Source organism: Drosophila simulans, chromosome X (assembly GCF_016746395.2).
Source record: "Drosophila simulans strain w501 chromosome X, Prin_Dsim_3.1, whole genome shotgun sequence".
NCBI lineage: Eukaryota > Metazoa > Arthropoda > Insecta > Diptera > Drosophilidae > Drosophila > Drosophila simulans.
Window position 1 is genome coordinate 13,365,996 of NC_052525.2, and position 26,341 is coordinate 13,392,336.

At 42.2% G+C, this 26,341-nt stretch overlaps 1 protein-coding gene across 4 annotated transcripts in view; it reads right to left on the reverse strand.

Moving 5' to 3' along the window:
- LOC6725899 (nuclear pore complex protein DDB_G0274915) overlaps window positions 1-26,341 on the reverse strand; it is a 116,560-nt gene that overhangs the window by 27,326 nt on the left and 62,893 nt on the right. For all 4 annotated transcript variants that reach the window (XM_016172595.3, XM_016172594.3, XM_039296994.2 and 1 more), the window contains exons 3-5: window positions 10,618-10,809; window positions 8,793-10,538; window positions 8,577-8,705 (exon numbers count right to left, since the gene is read on the reverse strand). In XM_016172595.3, the coding sequence (XP_016039264.1) occupies window positions 8,577-8,705; window positions 8,793-10,538; window positions 10,618-10,809 (2,067 nt within the window). The remainder of the gene's footprint in view (window positions 1-8,576; window positions 8,706-8,792; window positions 10,539-10,617; window positions 10,810-26,341) is intronic.

A 26,341-nucleotide genomic window follows, 5' to 3' on the forward strand; every position in this document is an offset into this window, starting at 1 on the left:
ATAGATTTTTAACAAAAGAAAAAATCACACACACATTGGCTAAGTAAAACACGTAGTAATGATTAATTAAGAAAATGAACGATAACAAAAACGAAAATATACGTTTATAGAGAGAAATGAAAGACATTTAGCTTATGGAAAAATAGAACACACACATTTACCATTTACATAAACGAACAACGAACGAACGATTTATGGTAAAAGCGTTCCACATTTAGATAATACATATATATCGTTGAAAAAATAGTATTATATAGTATGTTGGTCGAGTGTGATTTGTGGGTGTGTGTGAGCGTGGCATGTTGGTGTGTATGTGTGAGTTAGTTCGATTTAGTTTTCTATAATTTGATTCAGATTTCTTTATTTCTATATTTTTTTCTTCTTTTTTTTTTTGGTTGCATTTCTTGACAGTGATTTCTTTTCTTGTGGTTTTGTTTATACTTTTTTTGCGGTTATGTAGTTTAAAAAACACCAAAAGCGCTTTAGTACGATTCTTTGTTTTGGTTGATAAATTAATGCATTATATATATATATATATTTAGGTATATATATCTCGGTTATCAATTGCACAACGTTCAGATCTGGACCCCTCTCTTGTTTTATTTGATGGAGAATTTGTGGTTTCTTTTATATTGCTGTACCGTATTCGTATTGATTAATTATATTAAAAGCACAACACACAGTTTGACACATTGATAATATCGATATAGATAGAGACAGAGAGACAAATAGATCGAGAGAGACAGATAAAGTGACACACAGAGCGAGAGCGAGACAGAGAGTAAGTTTGAGACAGAGATAACAAGTTATAGCAAAATATTACATTTACAAGTTTGGTTTCAAGTGAAATCAAATAAAAAGGGCTTACAACAAAGGACTGCATCGTTTCAGCTAATTGTAATTGTAATGCAAAGAAAGGAAATAAATCGATTTATAAGGCTGGAAATCGGGGAATCGAATATATATATATATAAGTGGGTACGGTCCAAATTTTGTGCAGCGAATTTCGTTCTCATTTACAGTTTTTAGTTTGTCAAATTTTTCGGTTATAGGGGGGATTTTAGTTCAATTTTCTCACAAAGCGCAAAATTAAAATAGAATCTTCTGTTATTTATGTTTCTGTTTTCTTTTTAGCTTAGCTTGGCCAAAATGTTTGTAGGGTGTATGATTTCCATTTTATGGGCTTTATAACACATGCAGTATATACAAAAAAAAAAAAAAAAACTTAAGGATTCTAAAAAACAATAGATGAGTGTGCATTAGTGTGGGTGAAATAGCGATCTTAAAGCTATGTAAACTGAAAGGTTAGTAGGGCTGTTGTTGCAGTTACCTATGTATATGTTTCTTTTAACACTATTTACAAAACTAAATTGCGTTGTTAACATAAAGTGCCCATTGCTATGCATGAATACCAATTGCCTGCAGCCTTCGGCGATTCTCAAAAGTTTCCCCATAAATTTAATTGAGCTCAGCTGCTTGCAGGATGGGTTTTCTTTTTTTTTGGTTTTTGGTTTTTGTTGCTTTAACGGAGATTACTCGACCGATGCACCAGTAACTTACATCCACTGATGTTGCGTGATTTCTGCCGGCAAAAGACAGGCAGCAGGCAGCAAACAGGCCACCAAATAAACAAACTTTCCATTAGCCAAATTGCAGTTTCGACCTCTCCCGCTCTTGGCAGCAGCGGATTATTGAATAACCCCAGTGCAGGGTCCACCAAATCTGGGTCACCACAAGCACAAATGCCAAATTGAAGAGCGCAAAAAATTCGAAATGCGAAATGGTAAATGGTAAAGGGGATTAGGATGGCAGCGAAATGGGGAAATGGCCAAGAAGTAGCGCCCTAAGTCGATGAACCGCTTCGATACGGGAGACGAGTTCAACGAGCCTAGGCCTAGCCTAATGGAGTGATTATCTGGTCCTCCACACCTCCACTTCCTTTCGAGCTACCCCGATTTTCACCGATTTTCTCAGATTTTCCCAAATGCCCCAGACGCACTCCACATCTGATGCCTCTGCTGTTGCCACACTGCAGTTAATGTCCTGCGTTGTACACTTGAAGAAAATGTGATTGAACTTTACCAAGCTAACCAATCTGAAATTCAGTAGATTGCTAAGTATGTTTGCCCACGAAACACTGATTGACTGAAGGTCACAGTATGAAACTTATGGAGTTACGGGGAATTCCATTTTCCAATGTGCATCGAAGTCATCAACGTCTGCACCGCTTTGGTCGTCTTGAGGACCGACTTCGTCGTCATCATCATCATCATCGTCATCGTCATCGTCATAGTCGTGTCGTCGCCGCAATAATAATCAAATATCGATCGATGTGCGTCTGGTTTCGGCTGCCCCTTTGGCTTGCTTCTTTTTCTACGAAAAATTTTCGACGGTCGTCGGCCTTTTCTTGTTCATTTTGATGCCGTATTGCGGAGCTTTAAGCCATCGGCCTCAACCTCCCACCCATCGTCCTCAACCTCGACCTCCCCACTTTTTGCCCCAGCCCGTCACATTTTAATAAAAGCAAATTTTTAATGAAAACTCTCTTGGGTTTGCCTTGCCTTTTTATGCAGCCACGAGAGCCGTACACCCAACCATATATACACGTATATACATACATACATATATATATAAATTTCAGCTGGTTTGTTTGCATTTGGTGCGCTTAATTATTTTCCTTTTTTGTGTTTTTTATTTTTATTATTTTTTTTTGAAGGTCCCTTTTCATTGCAATCAAAAAATAGACGCAATAGATGACGCATCTGGCAAATATTGCGGAAACTCATAGAACTTTGGTCTGCTGGGCGGGCGAAAAGCGGAAGCGACTATTTCAAATATTCCGCAACTCTCCGTTTTTCGTAATATTTTTGCACAAATTATTATGTATTGTTATAATTCCTTTTTTATTTCGCATTTTTGTGAGCCCTTTGGAGCGTTTGCATAGATATATATATATATATAAATATGGTGTTTTGCCGTCTGCATATAAATACAAATATATATTTTTATTTGTGTTCTTGCATTTGGTGTCTTTTTCCACTTTTTTTCGTGTTTTTTCGCGGAAGTGGCAATCTCTGCGCGTTTCGCTGATTTTTTGTATTACAACAAATATGTATAAAATAGATATGTATGTGCGAACAAAGCAAACAGTCCAAGCAAGCAACCCGATGACGAACCCACTCCAAACGAGACAGAAGTCAGACCTCAAAGAGTTTCGCATTGTTGCAGATGCAGATGAAAGTTCAAGTGCAACTGGGACGGGGAAATGGTGACCCCGATAGGTCATAAGTTGCAGTATTGGACAAATACTCCACTTTTTGGTAAAATTACAAAGTATAACTACCTCTCTATAACTCAGCCGATGAAAAACTATCGAAGCCCAATGATTACTATCTTAGATACTCCCTTTTTATCTTAAAGATACATATGTAGTTCCTGAAATCGAATTTTGTTTCTAAAAATCCGATTTGCTTACCTTCAAGGCTATTTGCATTTTTTATTGAAAAGGCTTAAAGTCGGCGGAGGCTATTAGCAGTTTTGTAGCTTCAATTCCCCCTTATTTAAGCCGAAATAAAAACCGGGTAAATCGGAAAGAGGCGCACCAAGCCGGGAGGGGGCGTGGCCAGGAAGATGGGGTAAAGGGCGGAGAAGGGGCCGCCCACCAAAAAGCACTTGAAAAACTTTGCAATCAACTCAGCGCGGGGCATCGAGCGCTGATTACAATGCCGCGGCAGAGAAGTCGACGTCGCCGTTGCAGCGCCAAATGTGCAATGTGCGTGAGGGGGTGGGGCACAAAAAGGGGAGCGAACTGAAAGGGGGGTGTGGCGGTTGGGGCTCCTGCTGCCCCACACACAATGCAATATATTTTCGCTTTGGCATTTGTTGCGTTTTGGCAGCATTTTTTGTTGTTGACTCTTATTCTTTTTTTTTTCGCTCTTTTCGTATATTTGTTTGGATTTCCGCTGCCTCACAAAAATCTTTTTTTTGCGGTTGTTTTTTTTTTTATTTTTTTTATTTTGTGCATTGCATGATTGACAGTTGCCAGGCATTGATGGAGGCTTAGAGTGATGGGGTGGATGGGGTGCTGGGTGAAAGGGGCAGCGCTCCCCCTCAAGGCCCAAACCCCAGCGACAATACCTAAATGCATTCAGTCAAAAGTTGTGCGAAAGCCTCCGAATAAAAATATTAAAAAAAATATATGGATATCCCCGGCATTTATATACAAACATAAATCCATGTGGATGCGAACAGTGGCGGCACAAATATTAGGCACCCAAACTCGAACGCTTCTATTTTGAGCAAAAAGTTAATGGTCACGAATTAAGTACATTAAATGTTTAAGCTGATCATTCGTTTTGATTAAAATCTGTCCATAAAAAGTTTATATATTTGTCAAAAAGCAGCCTGTAACTTCGCTTATTTTGGTAAGCTCAATTTATATATTAAATTTAAGTGACATATAATTTAATTCCTTGTTTAAATTCTGCCAATAACTCGCTTTTTAATATATTTCGAGCAACTATTGACACTTGTGCCTTTGCATTCCTAATATTTCCGCCTTGTTTGTCTCTGCAGCAGCGTTCATATTACGCATACGCAATGTGGACGGCAAACAAACAACGCAAACGCTGACAAGGGCAGGTGATGGTGGAGCGGGCGGGGGTTGGGGCTGGAGCCCCCAAACAGGGGGGGTCTCGCAAAACGGAGGGGGCGGACTCATAAAATGCAAGCACAGCAGCGGCGACAGTTGAGAGGGCCAGCCTAAAGGTATGCTATGAAAAAATTGCATAAGAGCAGCAGCAGCAGCTCGAAAAACGAGAGGCAAAAAAAAAAAAAGAAAATAAGAGGAACGCATTTGTTTCAAAATTAAATACTCATGTGTGTGGCAGTGTGTGTCCGTGTAGAAAAGAAAGCAAAAAGTAAAAGAAAGCAAAAGTTGTTGGTTCTGTGCGTTGATTTTTGTTTTTGTTTTGGTTTTGCTTTTGCCTTTGTTTCACTGCAGCTACCCTCCTTATAATCATTTCTCCCCCTTTCGCGCCACCGCGAAGAAAGGGCCAAAGAGAACGGAGAAAGGAGTGCAGCGCAGGCCAGAAAAAAAAGAAAGTGTAAAAGCAAAAGTATTTATTATGCGGCAATGGCTTGGAGAGGCCTACAAGAGGCCTGCACAACATCAGAGTCAACGAATTGCAGCGCACAAAGTCGCCTATCTACACACACACACACACAACGAAAATCAAACCATTTTAAATGTTGGGGTAAATATCGTTATATAGTTAAAAGACTCTTTTAAATATTCATATTATTTACTTGCTTGAAAATCATTAGATATTTAAATGTAACATTTCTGATAGAACTGTTCCAATAGTTGACATAAATAATTAAATACAAACTAATTCACATTTATAGAAAATGTTTGAATTTGTTAAAATATAAGAAATAAATTATATTTATGTATATTTTAAACATCTTTTGAACCCATATAAGAATAGTATAAAAGGAATCGGAATTAAATGATTAAAGGAATGATTGAATCTTATCGCTGATATTTCTGAAATCAAATAGTTTGCTTTGCTTTGGTTTGATTTTCCCAAGTTGCATTAAAATTTCTCCGGTGCAACACACAACCGACCCTCACACAGATACTCGCTCGCACACATACACACCCGTACACACACACACACACACACACACACTAGCGCATTCGGCGTCAACGTCCGCAACTCGAGGCGGCTGCCACTTTTTTGTTGCCTTCTTTTGGGCTTTCATTTTCCCAAGCTTTCTTTTTTTAGATAAATTTTTATTTCAATTTATGCATGTGCGTCTCTGCAAGAGAAAGGGGCCGAAGGAGGGGTAAAGAAGGGGGGGGGGGGGATTTGTTGGAGATGCATATACATATACGATAAGCACCACGTAATGCTCCAGACTTTCTTGAAAGTTTATCCAGTTACGTTATCGAAAAATGCAAACCTTTGTCCGTCCTCATTGACCAACAATTCCACTATTGGAAAATTGGAAAATACATATGACTAAGTTCTACATACATTAAAGTTATTTAACAGGTATAAGAAGATATTGTGGAATTTTAATTAAATATATGCTTGATAAGCATATTGCCTGACTTTTAATTTCTTTAATCGCAAAACTTTCATCTTGAATGCATTGGTAGACCGTAACCTTGCGGCGAGTCAACATTACATTTTAATTTTCAAGCTTTTTTAGGTGCTCTTGCATTTTTGACAACATTTCCGCTGGCTTGGGCCATCTGGGGCCTGTCATCCAGCTTTTGCCACCCCGGAATTCGCCCTTAAACTCGTCAAGCGTTGCAACAAAGTGCGTTATGCATATATAAAATCTTTTTTTTTCTTGCTGCCTTTTTCCACTGCACTGAAGTAGGAAAAGCGGGCAGAAGAGGCTAGAAAACATAAGAAAAACGACAGTGGCTACTCGTGTTCCTTTTGCTTTCATTCTCCTATTTTTCGTCTTTTTTTTTTGTGTGTTTCAGCCCAACATTTTTCGCGTTTATCCTTGTTGACGAAAAATTTCGCTTAAAAAGAATGAGTAGATGGCGCGGGAGGCGGGGGAAAATGTAATGTGAAAATATATTTGCCGGAAGCTAAATGTTTTGCCAGGCGAGTACAGTTGTGCTTGCCGTGCGCCCAAAAGTATGCATTACATTCACTCTGAATGCGAGCCAAAATTAGTGGAGACAACCGCCGCCCAAAAGGAAGCGACGCGAAATGCCTTGTTCGCACTTGGGCAAAAAAAAAAAAGAATAAATTGAATATCGAGCCAACCAAGCAAGCAATTCCTTAGTTTTTCTTTTTGTTTTTTTTTTTTTTTTTTGGGTATGGACTCCCCTTTGTTTGTCCTGTTGCAACATGCGACAATTTTTCTTATTGTTTGATTTGAATATTTGATTTGGTTTTTATTTTATTTATATAGCAGTCTCAAATAATAAATGTACGGACATGGAAAGGCTGCCGAGCTGGATTAAAGGCGGCCATTGTACACACTGCGTATACTCTATTTGCATGTTCATTTGTTAGAGGCGACTGAATAATTCCACATCACTAGTGGGTTTGTTGAATCTATGTTAAATCGTGAGAATTCTTCTATATTTAATGCTTGTTTTCCAAGTATTTCTGCATCAAATTGCTTATTTGTTTTTCGCTTGCTCGAATTACTTTTCCTCCTGACTTAATTATAGAGAATCGCCTCGTCGAATCATTTTTTTGTAATATTTTCATCGCAAACTCCTGGACAATGGCGCCTCACTTGACAGCCATATTGAAAATTATAGTGTCGTAAACATGCAACTGCAACAACAGCAACAGCATTGGTGGCAAATAAAAAATTAAATTAAAATAGAAGGCCAGGGAATGGAATAGAGGGGGCGGAAGGAAGAAGGACCTCGAACAGAACATGGCCAGTAAATAAATAATACAAACAAAAAATTCCAGGGGTGTTGAAGTTGACGGGGGGTTTGGGCAGCAGGTGGGGGACAAAATTGCAAACGGAAATTGCCAACAATGTGTGGCAAGTGAAAAGTGGAAGTGGCCCACAAAACGAAGCGATAAAAACTCAACTACCATCGAAATAAAACCAAACACAAAATTCTATCAACTGTGCGAAAACTTATGGCATATGGTGTTTTAGGTGTGTAAATGTGTGTGGGAAATTTACAGAGAGATATTTACACATAGATATACGACAACAACAACATAGATTACATACACATAGATTGGATTAACTAACAAAATTACATAGACACTTATCGATAGACATTGATAGAGAGAGAGAGAGAGATAGCTAGCTAGAGGTAGAGAGAGACAGATAGAGAGAGATAGAGCGCTACACATTGAACAAAACATGAATACTATATAGAGCTAGGAAACTGAACAACTAACATTTGATACTTGGTTTTTTTTCTCAAATTACTTTTAAGGATTATCTTCAACTGAATAGAAAAAAGAAAAACTTTACTTTCTTAGGTTGGGAAAAACTTGATATGTATATAGGGCATAGTAGATATAGATGGATAAGTTATATATATATATATTAGGTAGATATATATGTATGGGTATATATATATATATGTATAAAAAATTCATAGACAAAGAACACGACGAAGAGCAAAAATATATGTTGAGTTTTGATTTTGTTTTCTTTTTGCATTTGTTTTTTGGATTTTGTATTTTGTTTTTGGTAATTAAATATATAAATATGGCATATTGAAGTATATATATATATAAGAACAGACAGAGAGAGAGAGCAATACTTAAGATATAGATATACATATACATATGTAGAAATGGAGTCGGATCGAGCCAGATTGGGATCAGATAGATCTTTTTTGCGAGACGCATCTCGGAATTCGTTAGATATTTTATCTTTTTTTTTTAACCTATCGAAGCAGCAAAAGCATTCACTGAAAGGCATCTCCTGGGACTGGAGTTTCTTTTCGAATTTTGGCAGGCGTTCGTTTCGAATCGTATTTTCAGAGGGGGGAATTCAGGGGCGGGGTCAGGGCCAGGGTTAGGGCCAGGGTCAAAGGTATTGCCAAATCGCAGACTTACCGACTCGTGGGAGGCGCGGTAGTCAAGGTCGCCGCCCAGGCCGCCGCCAGCTGATGCCGAACGCTGTTGCATGTGTCTGCTGTGACTGCTGTTGTCGTCCTCGCTGCAATCGATCTCCTTCTTGAGACTCTGCAATGGAATGGCATACGTCAGTGTCACCTTGGAATACCCTACAAACTGCAGCTAATATTAGCCTAACTGGCAATCACAACTCACCAATGGCACCGATTGCACGGGCAGGAGATTGGCCACGGTTCCCGGGCTCAGTAGGCTGGAGGAGGATGCTCCTCCCCTGCCGCCATCGTTGCCGCCGCCGTCGCGTGAGCTCCTGGACGCCGGTCGACCGCCGGAGCCACCAATACTGAGGTCCGAGGCGCCCGCTCCAGCTGCCTGGGCCGCTGACATGGCCGGCGTGGAGCGCTGCGATTCCATCGCCGCCGCTGCAGCTGCCGCCGCCGCCGCCGATGAGGATGGCAGGGTGATCAATGGCGAGGGTATCAATGTGGAGCCGGTGGACAGGTCCACGCCACCGCCGCCGCCCGCACCGCTGCCCATTTTCATGTTGAGACCCAGATCGTTGCTGCTGTTGTCCGCCTCATCGTCATCGTCCAGATCCATCTCATCGTCGTAGTCATCGTCGAGGATCTCACTCTTGGCAATCACGGGCATGGCATCCTCGTCATCCGAGTGCGTATGGTGCTGCTGGTGGTGCGGCGGATGGTGGTGCTGCGGATGCTGGTGGTGCTGCTGCGGATGCTGGTGCTGAGCATGGTGGTGCGTGTGATGGAGACGGTGCAGGTTGTGATGGGCCAGCCGCTGGGCAATGCCCCTGGCCATCGCGGTGGCGGGGCCCACCACCACGACATCGTCGTCTAGATCCTCCTCGTCCACATCCTGCTCCAATCGATCGTCCATCACCTGTCGCTGATGATGATGGCCACCATCGTCGTCGTCGTCATCGTCATCCACCGCAACCACGGAGTCCGCTGTGCCGCCGGATGTTGCTGTGCCGCCATTGCTGGCCGCTGAGGTTTTCCCACTACTAGTGTTGTTGTTGTTGCTGCTGGAGTTGTTGTTGTTATTGTTATTATTGCTGTTGCTGCTGCTGTTGGTGTGGCAAGCGTTGCTGCTACCGCTGAGGCTGTTGCTGCCGCCCTGCTGCGCTGCTGTTGCTGCTGCGGCGCTTTTTGGCTCGACATTTGGTCTTTGATAGAGATCCAACGGCATGGGCGTGTCCTCCTCCTCATCCTCGTCGTCCTCGTCCTCCTCGCGACCCCTTAGCATCGTCTCCTCGTTCTCGTCCAGCTCATCCACATCGTCCTCCTCCTCGTCTTTTAAGTTGCGACCGAGCAGCTCCTCGCCCAGCAGCTCGTCCGCCTGGTGTTGCTCCTGTTCCCGATCCTCTGTCACATCCACCTTGTCCGCCGGATGCATTCGCGACGATCGTTTGGCGGGCGTGGGACTGCTGCGATCGCTAGCCTCCCGCTTCTGCCCGCCAGTTGACGATGATGACGAGGTCGCCTCCTCCGAGTGCGCAACACCAGATGCTGCTGCGGCTGCTGCTGCTGATGTCACCGACGATGATGAGGATGTTGCTGCCGTGGATGTTGCTGCTGTGGCACAGGTTGCTGTTGTGGTTGCCGCCGTTGTTGTTGTTGTATTACTACTCCCCGCCGCCGCCGTAGCCGTTGTGGACGCAGATGTTGCTGCTGTCGCTGCTGCCGTTGCCGCCGCAGATGTTGCTGAGGTTGAGGTCGATGTTGCCGCCGCGGCAGTTGCCGTTGCCGTGGCAGTCGCCGCCTGTGTGGCCGCTGTGGCATCGAGCGCGGCCGCCGGACTGTCGGCCGACTTGTGGGCGGAACCGCCGCTACCGCCGCCGCCCTGCGGACGCAAGCGGTCCGGTTCCCGTTCGGGTTCGCGCAGCGTCGTGTTCTGGTTCGTCATCTCGGCCAGGCCCTTGACCTGCAACATGTGTACATCAATTGAATGGTATTACATTGGTATTACATAAGAAATGGCTGCTCTGGAAGGGACCACCCACCTTGAGGGATTCGGCTGTCTTGAGCAGCGCGGACAACTGACAATATTGCACGTTCACCTCGCCCTTGTACATGAATTCAACTAAGGTTTGCAGCTCGGCAAAACGGACGTCCTTCAATATCACAATTAGATGTCCTTCGGGGTGCTCCAGGAACAGGCTCTGGAAGTACGAGGAACAAGCCGAGAGGACCACCTGAAAAAGCATAGAAAATCCGCGTGGTTAGTCAAGAAAAAGGCAAGCCAGAATATAGAATCGACTCCAGACTAACTAATAGTGCCACATCTTTACTGCGAAATCTTTCAAATACCAGAGCACATCCACGCAAGTGTTAAGTATTTAAAAAAAAACAAAAAAACATCAAAAAAAAAAATGCTCCTTTTTAATTTTTCCGTTTTATCAGTCCATCATCTATGCGCTGCGCCCAAGGAAAAAGGCGCATTTTCCACGCTTTTCCCCCTTGAGCAGCGCGATGGTGCGGCAAGCATTTATTAGATTTACGATCTGCCTCGCAAACGCAGCCACAAATGCCGCTTTTGAAGATGCCACAAACGAGCGATCCGGAAAACGCTGGAGCAGCGGGGCAAATCGCTGTGGGGCGGGCGGAAAAAAGGAGCGCTGCGATGGGCGATTCAGTTGGAGTTCAATTTGGAGTGCAGTTCTCTTTTTTTCTTTTTCTCTTTTTTTCGCCAGTTGGCTGCGGGCGTCAAGGCGTGAACATGCCACGAATGACAATGCCACAGCAACTGCAACAGCGGCAACTGCAGCAGCAGCAACATCAGCAACTTGCAACTGGCAACCAGTTCCGATCCGTGTTTCAACATTGCTGTCGATTTTTATGTGCGCATGCACGCCTTGGGGTATGCAATGAACGACCGATATATATATATATACATCTACATATATCCCCAGCAGATCGGCCCAATCGTTGGCGGTTTTTTTCTCTCTTATTTTTTTTTCGAAGGGGGGAGTCGAGGAGCGACCATACAGCCATGTTGTAAATTTTCATTGCTGGCAAATTGAAAAGGCGTCGGCCTCCATTTCGCATATAGATTTCGCTATAGCCTAATGAGGTTTTGGCCTAAGACTGCGCTAACCTCGCTCCTGGCGATGTGCGCGTGAGCCCACTCACGACAAATATATCGAATCCAATCATTTATTTGCTTTATTCAATTGTGCATCTGCAAATGTTGCTCCAAATCTTTGTCTGAAAGTGGTTATAGACGTGCTTAAAAGTAGCAAACCATCTGCTGAAAAATCATTGCCATCTCTAGCACTTGCTCCTTTTTCCTCCTGCCACCCAGTCCGCCCCCCCCACCCCGCTCCAACCGCTCCTTGGAGCCTCCTGTCACGCGCCGTTTGCGCCAGAATTTATTTAAAAAAATGCAATCGGCATGCACACGCCCCCGAATCGCAACAACAGCGTAAAATGAGCGTTAATAAATTCACGCGCATATTAGAAGTCACGGGCGTGGGGATATGTTGTCGTGGGGGTTGGGCGGTTGGAAGGGGGTTTCCTTGGGTCCAGTCTGCGCACTCTTCGAAACTCTTTCAGTGGCATTAAGAAAATCGAATTTCCTGATTACACGATGGGCTTGGCCGCGAAAGGGGCCGGGTGGGGCATAAGGCGTCGCAAATTGGCAACACTTTTAATTGAACGTCGCTGCCGGTGGGGAAAAGGAAAGAAGCAGCAGCAGGCGAATAACGCCCCCAAAGCTAATGAACGCCAAAGGCTTTGATTTCTAACGCCACGGCCCAGTTAGTAAACATTTTCAGCTCTCTTCTATATATTTATATTTATATATATAAAAAAAAAGGGGCAAATCCTAGGAGTTGCATGTAATTTGCGGCAAAATAGTCAACAACATAAATTGCCAGTACGAAAGAGAGGGGCTGAGATCGCCAGAAAGAGGTGGCAAGAGGTGGGCGGCAGTCTAAACGATCGCATGTCCCAAGTGGGCGTCCACCTCGCCAACCGAAATTTAAACAGCAGCTTTAGCATGGAAAAAATTAAACTAAATGAACGCAGAAATATCTGCCATTTTGGCTCAGAAATTCCTATTCCAATTACACGTGCGTATAAATCAAGTGGCTAAAAGAAAAGAGTGGGCGCCAGTGAATTAACTTTCCTGGCCTAAAAAGCAGGGCGTTATCTTGGCGCTCTTATCGCGATCGAAGATCTTCTTCTCCCTCGTCCGGTTTTCCAGCTGAATGATCCTGTTTTCCGCGTTCGATTCTCGCAGATAGCGCCACTACGAACTGGGTTTTATGTCTCTTCTTCTGCAGCACGCACCTGCGCCGATTTGAATCTCCGCCCGCTTTTCATTCTTAACGCTAGGTTCGTTCTTAAGTTAGTGCAGTTTTCATTAGACCACCATATATTTTGGCAGATCCCAGAGTTTGGCTAACCTTTTTCGCTGAGCTGGCTCTTCGCTGGTTGCCAAACTTGGGTGTGACGGCTGAATCTGCTGGCTTCGCTGTTCTGCGGAAAGGTTAACATTTCTATTATGGGGGCACCACTCCCTTTTATAGATGTTTTTGTTTTTGTTTTTGTTGCTTGACCACCATCAGAGAAATACAACAACAGCAACAATTGCTGAACACTGCGGCGAAATATGCAAATTATTATGTTTGCATATCGCCGCCTTGCCGGGTCTCATTTTTTTGTTCCTCTTTTTTTTTAGCCAGCAATTTTCTGTGTGTTTGTGTGGCTGGCGCTTGCGGCTCTTTTTATTGCCGTTCTACCTCCTCTCTCACTCTAAACACACATACATACATACACACATATATATATAGATTTCGATTCTTCTGCAGCTTCTTCCTCATCGATTTTCACTCGCATTTATGTCTTAATACAATTTGCGCAGGAGATGATTCGCTAGGAATGCAATCCACGGACTACTACTACTACTACTAGTGCCTGATGATGGATGATGATCCCATCGGATCCTCGATCCGACTTTCCAACATTGTGATTAGCTTTTTTGTACGTCAATTTCGCATAATGTGTGCAAATTTATATAATTTAGCCAGATGGATTATCGTTATCGATTGCTTTCCCCTGCCGATAATTGTGTGTGTGGGCAATTTAATTTTATTGATTTTTTCGATGACAGGCTGAGGATCGCTAAACTGTGATTATCGATGGATTATCGTTTGATTACATCTATTAAGATACATTTAATTGATAAATAAATAGGCAACACACAAAAGCATTTGGTATTTAATATTTGTATTTACCAATAAGAGCTTCAAATCCAAAATAGAGTATTGTTTCCCACAACAAACTTTGCCCCTCACTTTTTTCCACACACTGTGCATTGTATATTTATCATAATATTAATAACAATTATGCCGCATCATCTGCTTGCCATTTCTGAAGCTGCTCAAAGCATTTCAGCAACTGATTAATGGCCAAGACCCGGTAGACAAGTAGCAATGGAAGGGGCAAAATGGGAGAAAAAATAACAAAAGAATACAATTTTATTTCAAAATATGGCATTTCTAATTTAACAACTGCGCTTCAAAAATTGCGTTTTTTTATACCGTCACTGTGCGGCTGTCTTTCTTTCGCATGCCTGCCATTTAATTATTTTCTTAGAGCTCATTTTGACGGGTGAGGGGGGAGCGCCTGAGCTGATGGAGTGGCGAGGAGGGCGGGGGAGACGGAGCGGAGCGCAGACGGCGGCAGAAACACATCACACGTTGACCTTGATATTCGCATTCGCAGCGCACACCACATGCACACACCATGGAAACGAACATAGAAACAGCAGGGGTGAAGATTTGAAAGTGTTCTTTAAATATTGTTTTTATTACTGCACAAAAAACGTTACATTTCCTGGATCACTACATTACGTGGAAAAATAAGCAAAAATGCAACTCTGCCAATGATGCCAAGGCCATGTAACAGTCAGAAAACGGTTAGTCATGCCAATGCACGCAGTCACATTCAATGGTACCAATATTTTTTAATTTTTGAGATATCACCATTCAATAAGTTTTTAGTATTTAGTGTATTTATTTGCCTATTTCTATCGAAATGCCCCCAAGTGTAGCTATGTACATGGATCCCCACACACATACATATGCAAAGCATTAAGTAGAATCGTCGACAAGAAGAGCGGGCAGAGGGAGTGAGATAGAGAGAGGGGCACACGCAACGCAGCTTTCAAAGCTTAGTTGTGGTTGTTGCTATTGCCATTTCCAATGCACGAGGGAGGAGGGAAAGAGAGGCAAGAGCGGCGACCGCGGGCGCCAGAGCGAGACAGAGTGGGCGATAAGCATTCGCAGATTGCGAATTGCAAAAACGCAAGGGAACACTCGGGTATAAATAAATAAATAATGCGAACGGACAGGCACCTACACACAATATGAAAATAAATAATTTCAAAAAATTATCTCATCAAAGTGAGCCGCTGTCGCCGTCTCTCTCTAATTGCGGCTGCAGTTGGGTGCGTTAATTTCCGGCTATTTCTATACCCCTCTCTCTCTCTATGTGCCATAAATCTCTCTTGATATTAAATAAATTTAATATATGTTTTGCCTCGTCTTTGGAACTGCTTCATCTTGCCCTGCTTTTATTCATCTTCATTTTCGGATTTCTGTACGAATGAGTGATTGCATAGACGCCGATAGAGAGAGGGAGAGGAAGCGAAAGGGATGGAGCGAGACGTCGCTAATGCGTTGACGTTGACCTTGGATTTAAAGTCCAAACAATTTTTGCGACCACTAACAAAAAGGAACGGGCAGACCCCAAACCGAATTTGAAACCAAAAACGCAGCAAAGTGGAATACGTAAATGAAATCTTTCGAACACGCAAGCTAGAATTTTAAGCTTAAAACATTTGCGCATTCCGTTCGATAATAAACGCCATCTGAAAAGTATTCAACTGTTACAAGGTTACAATACACACCCACTTTAACCACCCAAACGCCCCAACTACGCACATAAATCAGCTGTTTCCTCTGTGCTCTTATTTCTGCTTTTGCTTTGCTCTCTGCTTTTCAAGTTCAACGAGACGCGCCCCCAGAAACGCAGAAAATGTGCGTAAAACGTGCGTAAGGCCACGCACACGACGATGACGTCACTAAACCAGTTGGCCAGGCGAGGGCGTGGGGGGCTGGGCAGAGGCCGTTGGCAACTCAACCCACTTGTTGCCTTACGCGAGAGCAACAACAACTACAGCAGCGACAAAGTCACGCGAAACGAGAGACGAAATAAAACGAAGCGAACGATGAACGAACGCACAAAAACGCACACACTTGAGAAAAAACTGCGTAAGTGTGCGTCGGTGCGTGCTGGCATGCGTGTGTGTGTGAGTGCTGGGGCTTTGATTGAACGGGTTTTGGCGTTTATCATACCACATACATAGATACGTGTGTACATATGTATGTATGTACATTCGCGCACTCGCCCCACACACACACACAAACAAGCGTTCGAACATAAATCCGAATGACATTGAACTTGAACTTGGGTGGGAAATGTTTATACTGCGTTCCAAAAATGTACGACGGGTATGATCGATTAAAAACAAATTTGACTCTATTCAAAACAATACTTATTAACAATCGGTTTTTAATTTAGTACACATTTGCAACTATTTGTTATAAGGATTTTTAAGGAGTAAGCTGTATATTTACAGTGATCATCAGAAATCTGTAAAACATCTTTTGCTAATATGTATTTTAGTTAATATTTTTGTTTAACTAACTGCAGGATATTAAAGACTTCGTTTCCCACTGCAAAACTCACTTGCTTTAAAAGCGTCTTACGCACAAAGTTTTGGGTGTCAGTGTGTGAGCTTTTATCAACCGGTGCCGTTATCTGATGATAAACAAGTTCGTGTGATTGTATCTGTGTGTGCGTGCGTGTGTGCATGTGTATGAGTTAAGTAATGAAATCGGCTGGTTGAGTGGGGCGTTTGAGGGGGGGACATTACGTAGCAACTCGATTCCAAGGTCGCCAATGCAAATTTATGCGCATTCTCAAAGATTTATGCGGGTTTTTTCTCTTCTTACAGTTTGGATTGCATTGTTAACACAGTTCGTAATTAATTTATGGCTACTCAAACACTGGCGCATTAAATACAGATAAGGTCAAAATGGTAGCAGTAAATGTTCGTCAATCAATTGAAATCGTGTTATTTATCGCGCAATTCAACACCAGATTTGCGTATGTTTAGCATTGATAAGAGGAGCTACTTAACACTGGCACTTTTCTTTTACGCTATATTCTACGTATTTATCAGAGATAATAACTCATTCGAGGGTTTTCTTTGATTACTCTGCCAAATTGAAGCTCTCACTTTTGCAGCCTTATTCTCTCGACCACATTTGTGGACACACATCGATCAGATTGGATATCTGATCAGGTTGAGCAGCTGTGGCCGAGCTAATTGCAGGTAGAGACAGGTAGCCCGCTGGCAAACGACGGACGGCGCCACACAATAGCGTCTAAATAATATCCGCCCAATGGTCAGCATTGAGAATTTGTATATCACTCCACATTCCCTTCCAAGGGGCGTGGAGGGGGGCAGCAAGTGTGGAGCAAAGGCGCACGCACAAAAGCTGACGCCGTTGTCCCGGAAGGTCCGTCTGGCCGGTTCCGCAGGCCCTTCGGATCCTCTGACCCCCGGTCAGAGCCCAGATCCTGCCCAGCACTCAGGTGGGAGTCCTTTGTCATTTGCCTAACAATTGCGTGAGACGAAAATATGTATGTATGTATATCGCTGCTGGTCAACCTTTGTGGTCACCTGAGTTGGTTGGTTTTTCGGGACCGGAAGCTAACAAGACGACCACAAGAAGGGAAGGACAAAGCACGGACCCAATGAAGCGAGGAAAGGATGGTGGGAAAAAGGGATGCGACGTTCGAGATACCCTTTGAAATGTTCCAAAACAACGCTTGCTACTTCCTTTATCTCTTTATCTCTAGAATATAAGTATATGTTTCATTTGTACCTGCCAACCGATATACCCCTTTAGAGAGTATGCTTTGTAAACAAAGAAGGACAGCACTTGACCTGCCGAATATGAGAACAAATACCTGTGGAAACACGCAGGTTTTTTTGGGACTGTGCTTTGGTCTGCTTAGAGGTGATGAAGACTGATTTTGAAGGCCATTCGCTGGCCGCAGGATTATCCCACGCTAAGCAACAAAAGCGGCATGCAGAAATTATGTATGGCAACGCGCAACGCATTGTTGCCCCAACTGCAAACTGAAAGTCCCCTTGCTTCGCAATCAAATCAAAGAATCCGAGCCGCAGCACACACACACACACAAAAGTAATATTGATTTGTGCTGTTTTTGCTGTTAACAATTTGTTGCAAATTGTAAAATGTTGCCTGCAACATAATTTAATTGACACCGTTATGGGCACGGCAACAGCAACAACTGCAACGCAACTGGCGTTGCAACAACAAGAGCAGCAGTAACATTAAATACGATTCGATCAGTTGGTAACGAGTTCCTTGTGGCATGCAACAAATAACCGGAGAGAGAGGGAATTGATTGGAGAAAGACAGAGATAGCGGGCGTGTGCCATTCATTTTTTCCAATAATTTATTAAGGCAATTTTAGTTTGCAGAGATATTCTTTAGAAAAGGTTTTTAAAACTGGCGAATAATTTAAAGATAATAATTATAACATTAGTTTGCATATTATCGCCCACGATTTCTACACCTAAAATCCCCCGTTAAGCCATTCGTTTTAAACTCTCCTTTTGAATTTGTTCCCTCATCAACTTAATTTGGGTTTAGCTTGGGTTTCCTACAAACTCGCTGATTAATGGGACACATTTGGCCGCACTTTTTGTTTGGCGGTGATTAATCTTATTTTATGCAACACCAACACCCGAAAAAATTGCAAAAAAGCACTTCAATAAGCAGAAAAAATTAAAAAAAAATATATATGATCCGAGGGATTGAGAATGCGAATGCGAATATCAGCGCCAACGCATGCGCAACGCGATTTTTTTCAGTTTCAGATTCAGATTCAGTTCCTGTTGCTGACGTCAGATTTTGAGCCGAGACATTTGTGCATAGTTTTACTGCCTGATATTGTTGCTATTTGTTGTAGTTATAGTTGTTGGTGTTGCTGCTGCTGCTGCTGCTGTATTGCTGATGCTGTTGCCGGGCCACGCAGCTCGTGTCGCTGTTGACCTTCAAACTGGGTTTTAATTTAGCCTGGCCTGCGTTTCTGTCATCTCTCTCTGTCTCGTTCTGTCCATCTCTTTCTGTCTAAATGCTAGAATGATGGCCCAAAGGGTGGTGGGGAGGGAGGGGGGTGCTGGCGGATGGCTTTGGCAGCCGGCTTGTGCAACAATTACTAATTATATACTATACACAGAGTTGGGTTTCTATATCTATCTATAAAGCCCATACACAGCTGGCAATTCTAATGAGATACGCTATCTTTTTCTTTTTTTTTTGCCGTATGCGTTTCCAGCTCGACTTGAGTGAGGGGGTAGGAGTGGGGGGAGTGGGCAGAGGGAGGGAGACAGAGAGAGGCGATAGCCAGATATAAATCTGTTGAAAATGCGCATAATTATAGCAGGCAGCAGCAGCAACAGGCAACAAGTTGGCTTCGAGCGTCGTCGTCGTCGTTGTTTCCAGTCGTGACAAGAAAAGTTGTTAATTTTAATTATAAAAAATTTTATTTTACTCTTTTTTTGCACGTTTTATTTGAGTTTGCTCGCTGTCGCTGCTTTTTGCTATTGCTATTTTGCTTGCTTGGTATTTAAAGATCTGTTGCATGTTAGGCTAACAAGTGTAGGGAAATTGCGTCAACTTTTGAGCCGATATGTGTAATTAAAATGAGGAAAAGATGACAGGGAACCCACTTAGATATCATATAGCACAATTTAAATAATCTAAAATACGAATTGTTTCTTCGGGCACGAAATGTCAAGTCCCACTTAAATTTACACAGATAGTTTGATATGTTTAAAAAAAAAGCTATCTCTTCACAGTCTGTCCTGTCAACATTTTTCGAATACTTTTGGCCAACAATCGCATACTTAGGCATAACAAAAAGAGAATAAATGGAGCCGAAAATGTGGCAAAAATGTTAATGGACATGCTGAAAACGCCAAAACGAGGCAAAAAGCAAATAACTCAAAAAACGAAACCAAACACACACATGCGAGTGCACACTGCACATGCACATACGCGCCTGGTCACACTTTTCGAATACCCTAACAATCCATACGCATGTGGTTACAGTACATCAAGTGATTTGTAAAAAAGATCATACATTGTAGAATGGTTATTGAGATTTTCATTAAACTCTACAAAGTTTTTAATTTCATTTGCCACTTAAACTAAAACTATCGATTGCCAGTGTATTATGACTTCGATTTGATTCGATTTTTCTTTTCATTTTGGCTGGCATCCGCAGCGTGTATTTATCCATGTCCGTGTGTGAGTTGTAAATTAACAATTATTGGTTATTAACATGACAATTTTATACGATTTTAATGTATGCCTCGGCCGCAGCAGCGGCAACAACAGCAATGCGAGCAACGTAAAGAAATGTCGGCAAGTCACATTTGAAGGCATTTAATTGAATGCGTGAATTGCTTTTGTTGATTGCACTGACGTTGACTGAGGCAGCGACTGAAGCAGCAACAGCAACTGCAGCAGCAGCAGCAGCAGCAACAACAGCAGCAACTTGTTGATGCTGCTGCCGTGTTGTTGCATAGTTGGCCGCGTGAAAACGTGACGTTTGAGAGCGGCTCAGATTAACAGGCAGATTCGAATGTAAAATCTCGCTGCAACAACAAGCGTTTTGAATATTTTTGTATAATTTTCCAATTTAAATTAACAGTTTTGCTGTTGCCGCTGCTGCTGTTGCTGGATTTTTCCCAGGCCGAAAAAAAAGAGAGGGAGAAATAATAAATATTGCCGTCGGCAGCGAAAAATACGAGTTACGGCCTGCTGCTGTTGCTTCTATGCAATTTTTTTTTTCATTTTTTTTGCTATTGTTGCTGGTGTCCATTGTCTTAGTATCGGCGATTTTCCTCCCCCCGAGCACTTTTTATGTGTGTTTGTAATGTAATCAATTGATTGCTAATTGATAATTATGGCATACGTAATGCGAGTCGTGTTCTAAGCCAATTGCTTCATCGGCTGGTATGGGGGTGCTGATCCTACATTTTATGGTTTTAAGGCGAAACTCAATATCTCTATGAGCTAGCCATAAGATTAAGTTTAAGTTACAGTTTTAAATTAAGGCATTTTTTTTAAGGAAATTGAAGTTCTCACTTTTACAACTCAGGCACTCCAATTGCAGTCTTTTGCCATTATATTTGACATTTTGGCATTCGTGTTTTGCTGCAACCATTCACCACCTGATCGTTGTCCGCATTCACATTCGTAGTTATTACACATTTTATGTGGTTAATTATCAAATTATATTGTAGTTTGGCCTGTCTCGATGGATTAGCGCATTTGAGCCGCGTACGTGACCACGCGGCGTATGCGCAATGGCCAGGCGGTGCTCGACACATTACGCATACGCCACGTTGGCCAAGTGAAAACCGCAAGACAATTTTCAGTCGGCAATGTGCAACACGATGGTGGTTGAAAATTGAAATGATAATTGCACTTGCCCCACCCACCCCAAAAAATAAAACCACAAAAAAATAAAATCAGCCCACGCCTTGCTGCTCCACATTATGAGCGATGAAAGATAAATGTTGGCTCAGCTTTTTGGATTTTGAATTTTCGGCTTTCGGTTTTTAGGTTTTCCACGATTTGTTCGATTCGCGTTGTTAACATAAAATCGCAATTAGTTGGCATTTTGTGTGTGGGGCAACGGCAGCTGCTATTACTACGTGTGTATGCTGTTCTGTTTTATTAATAATCTCTTGTTACAAAATTATGCAAAACAATTTATCACAAATTTGTTTCTGGGGGGCTGTTTGCCATTGTGTTTGCTTTCCGCTGGCTTTGGCTAAAGGCGTGGCTGTGCCAAAAGATTTGCATTTACATTCTTTGGGCATTTTCTTAATCAGTTTTTGTGGGGTTTTATATCAAAATTCCATTGATGGCAAGTTAAATGAACAAAATAATATTAAAAAAAAACGAGCATTTAATATTTATATATTTCTCTTTTAATCATAATTATATGTTAAATTGAGAAATAAGAAATCAGAATAATTTGTTGCCTTTCAAATAAAACCTGCATACATTTAACAATTCAATTTCAATTGTATTTAAACACTTTGCGAATCCCACATAAATTAAGCACAATTATGGCACTTTTAATGGATTTTTAAATGAAATTTAAAGGCATTTGCTCTGAATTGTTTATGAACTTAAGCCACTATAAATTCGTGCTACTCGCAAATTTAAAAAAAAATGACTAAATATCAAATTTATTGACATTTGATTTTAATGTTAACGGGCCAGGCCAGCAAATTGGCGGGGCAGATATTGTTTGCCGGCCTGCAACATATGTTGCAAGTTGTTGCAGCTGTCAATAGAGGCGGTCACGTCATGTTGCTGTTGTTGCCAATGCAGTTGCTGCAGTTGCAGCATTGCTGCGGCAATTGTTGCTGCGTTGCTGCATTGCTGTTGCTGTTGCCGTTGCCGTTGTCTTGTCAAAAATGTGTTGTTGTCGGTGCCCGTTGTTAAGTGTTTTGGCTTAGCATATTTGTGGCATGTCTGGCATGTTGTTTAACACCCTGTTATACCCAATCGAAGCCATGTCCATGCAAATTTGCCAAAGAGAGTGAAAGGGTGAGGGGCTGGGCAACTCAATCAGACTCTTAGCTGACCAACAAATCAGCTTAAGACAACACACACACACACACACACACACGCACACTTCTCCCCCAAAAGAATAGGAAACGAAACTGAGAAAAAAATAATACATTTTTTTTGGGGTGCTGCAAATATTTGAACAGAAATTTGCCAGCTAGGGAAAAGTCATTGAAAGTCATTTGCCAACGTTAGGCGCTGACAAACCAGATCCCACACGCCCCCTTGCCGCCGCCACGCCCCCTTTTGACCTGTCCGCAACGACATTTGTTACACTTTGTTTGCCTTTCGGCTGCTTCGTTGTCGGCTAGTTCGCAAAAAGGAAAATACGGGGAAAAAAACGCCGCACTAAACGGGCAAAAAGTTCCAGGGGAATGTGAGGCAGCTGCGAACGATTCTCAAATCGCATCAAATATCAACCGAGCATACGTTAAATGCCTCAAATTGAGTTAAAGTGCCGACGCCCGTCTCTATCCGTCCCTCTTCCGCCCGCTTCCCGTCTCGCTTCCACACACTCGCACAGGACAAAAGCCTGTGGCAAAAACACTGAAGCCGAGGAAAAAGGCAAACTACAACTGCAAATGGTGGGTAAAAAAAATCACTTCCACACGATGATGCCCAGGAATCGACCGAAAATGAGCGGATCAAGGACTTTCTCAACCGAAACTAGAAAACAATCGCTGCAAAGTTTTAAACATTTGCGTAATTGCGTTTCATTACAATCGAATTGGTTCAATTTGATAGTTAAATACATACTCCAATCTAAAAATATATTAAAAAAAAAAATTAATTGAAATTGTTTACTAAAATTGAGTTATATCCTAAAACGAATAATTTTTCATTCTAATTCTTTCTAAGCTGCCACAAGTTTATGAGCCACCCTCGCAGAGCTGCACTCCACGCACGTGAGAGCATATTTGGCTTGGCTCCATTTCAGGACGCACGACCAGGATGCAGGACCATCACTTGGTTGTCGCCCATCTCAACCCCGCCTCCCCCCCTTCCACACGATGCTATCGTCGTTTTTTGTTTTTGGTTTTTTGTTTTTTTTTTGTGCCCCTGCCGGCTTCTTTTTCATTGAATTGACTTTGGCCTGGCTGAATGTCCTGGCCACTGATCCTGTGCCGACTCCTCGCCGCCTGAGTGGCTGAGTGCCTGCTGTCATCATTGCCTCGTTCATCGACACTTTGCTTTTTAATCAATTTAACAATTTTTTGTTCGGCCCCAACATCCTTTGGTGGTGTCCTTGTTTCGGCGGCCGATTTCCAAGGCGCCTGCGGACTCGTTTTGGCATTCGAAAGCAGCTCGATACTGCAATATACACATGTGTGTGTGTGTATGTGCATGTATGTATATGCAAAAGTAATTGGCAGTTGAGGTCTCTGGGTGCTGGCACTCACACGACGCATCCTTGGGATCCTTGGAGGCCTCCTTGGCCGATCCAACTGCCGCCCTCTGCTAAAACGTCAACAGTTGTTTCTCCGGTCTGTATGTGCATTTGCTAATTAGTTTGCCCAGGCATCAGGACATGTGTCCTGTGTCCTGTGTCCTGTGTTCTGTGTCATGTGTGCGCACTGTCCCCTTTTCTCCGCCTACTTGAATTGAAATTCTTTCTGTTTCCCCCAGCCTTTTCCCCCCACTCGTCCTTCCGCCCCCCCTTATCGTATGTGTCTAAAAAGGAAATGAACTCATCAGTTTGTTTGTTTGTTTGCCTTTTCTTCATTCTTCTGCCATCCATGCCTAATGAAGTTGATTTGCCAGTAAACAGAAAGTCGCAGGACCCACCCGAATGTCCTTTGCATTGAACTGGAAATGAGTTAATCGAGCAGTTTTACATTTTTTTTGGAGTTTGGACATTTGAATGCTCATACCAGAGAAAAGATTTAGATATTGTGTGTGCTTCAAAAGCAGCAAAACTCATTAAGATTGAAGTGCGGCTCATTTCCAATTAACAACAACAATATGTTTTACTGAGTTCCATTTTTTAAATTATATATATAATTATATACTTTGTTAGCTATTTTAGCTAGATATTTTGAAATGTCTATCCTTATCCTATTAGTTGCAGGCATTTTTGCAATAATGTCCAGATTGAACATTATTAACTAAAGTGTCAATTAGTATTTGTTGAGATACTTTCCAACCCCGCTAGCATTTCCAGTTTGCAGCGCCCTGTCTTCGGATAATTTTCATGCCCATTCTCATTTTCATTCCGATCATCGTCGCTGCCCCTTACTCGCGGCTAATGAAAATGTTTTCCGAGTGTCCGAGATGCACATTTATAATTGAACAATTTACCAGTTTTCCTCGGCCAGATTCAGAAATAACTTTATCAAAAGGCCGGGCCACTACTTACTACACCACTTCATCATTGCTTCTTCAGCTGGCCGCAAGTCGAGTTTTGTGTAGGAAAACACTGGCCACATTGGCCACAGTTAACGCAGTTAAATATTTTCCGCTTAATTTAACAGGAATTTCAATTGACAGACGTGAGCACGAAGTTGTTGTTGTTGTTGTTGCTGCTGCTGCTGCTGTTGCTGCAGTTGTTGTTGTTGTCGTCTGGGCAACGCATGATTTATGCACTCACACTTGGCGAGAGGAGGAAGAGGAAGAGCTAGATGGCTGCGGTTGCACTGCAGTCAATTTCCATTAGACGCTGACCTTGTCAACATGTTGCCAGCCAAGCAGGCAGCAATTGCAATAGTTGTTGCTGCTGCTGCTGCTGTTGCTGCCGTTGCAGTAGCAACATTCGCTGCCGGCGTCGCTGCTTTGGCTCGCGTTAAGTTGACAATTTACTGACAAATGTGTAAATTGCATTTGATCTTGTTGTTGCTGCCATTGCCGCTGCGTTAATTTATGCGCCTGGCATTTTCAAGGAAAAAAAAAACAGAGGTAGGGAGGTGCAACAATAACACACACACAGTTGGCAAAAGAGGGCAGCGGGGGGCGCCGCACAAGCACAGACGCAATGAACGCGACGACTGCAGCATCGACCTTGATCGCCAACTTCCGCATTTTACAGTTACAATTGACGCGTTCTCGTTCTCGATTTTCCCAGGCCTCTGCGGCATTTTCTTCGAGTGAACGGCGAAAAAGGTTCCAAGTGAAAGTCAACTTTTTGCAACATTTTTGACCATCGTAAATATCCAATTTATGCACAAAGTCGCTCGTTATGATTTTTCGGCCCAAAATTATAGGTTTCTTGGCCAGAAAATCGGCACTAATCGTCCAAATATGCAATAAAATATCTCTTTGAGCTCGTTATTAAATTCTCAATCGAATGGCATTCGAAATTCAAAGTCTTAATTTTTTGACAATTTTTGCAAATTTTGATGATGTTACCCCTTACAAAAAAATGCAAAAATTGGCCAAAAATTTATTTTCCCAAAATCCACCCAAAAATAATTCAGATATTTAGATATGGTAATAAGCTGCACAAAACAGTTATAACTTTACCAATGTGACCATTTTTAACAGAATTATGATAAAAAAGCGAATAGTAAAAATCGAGTTTTTGGTTTTTCTCATTTTTTGATCAAAAATAATCCGTTTTGTGGTCATAACATTAAAAATAATAATCCAAATATAGAATGTCATACCTTGCCGAGTTCGTAATTAAATTCCTATTTGAACTGTATTCAAAAAGAGGAAATCTAATTTTTTTCCATTTTTTGCAAATTTTGATGATGTTACCCCTTACAAAAAATGCAAAAATTTACCAAAAAATAAATTTTTCCAAATTCGTAAAAAAGTGATAGGATTTGTTAGTATTGGTAATAAGCTGCTCAAAACAGGTATTCTTTCATCTATATGGCCATTTTTTCCAAAGTTATGACGAAAATTCTGTTTGTAAATATCAAATTTTTGGGAAAAGCCGTTTTTCCGAATTTCGTTCATAAAATCAATTTGATTTTATGAGTTCGTTTTTTAATTCCTAATCGAACTGTGTCCAAAAATTTAA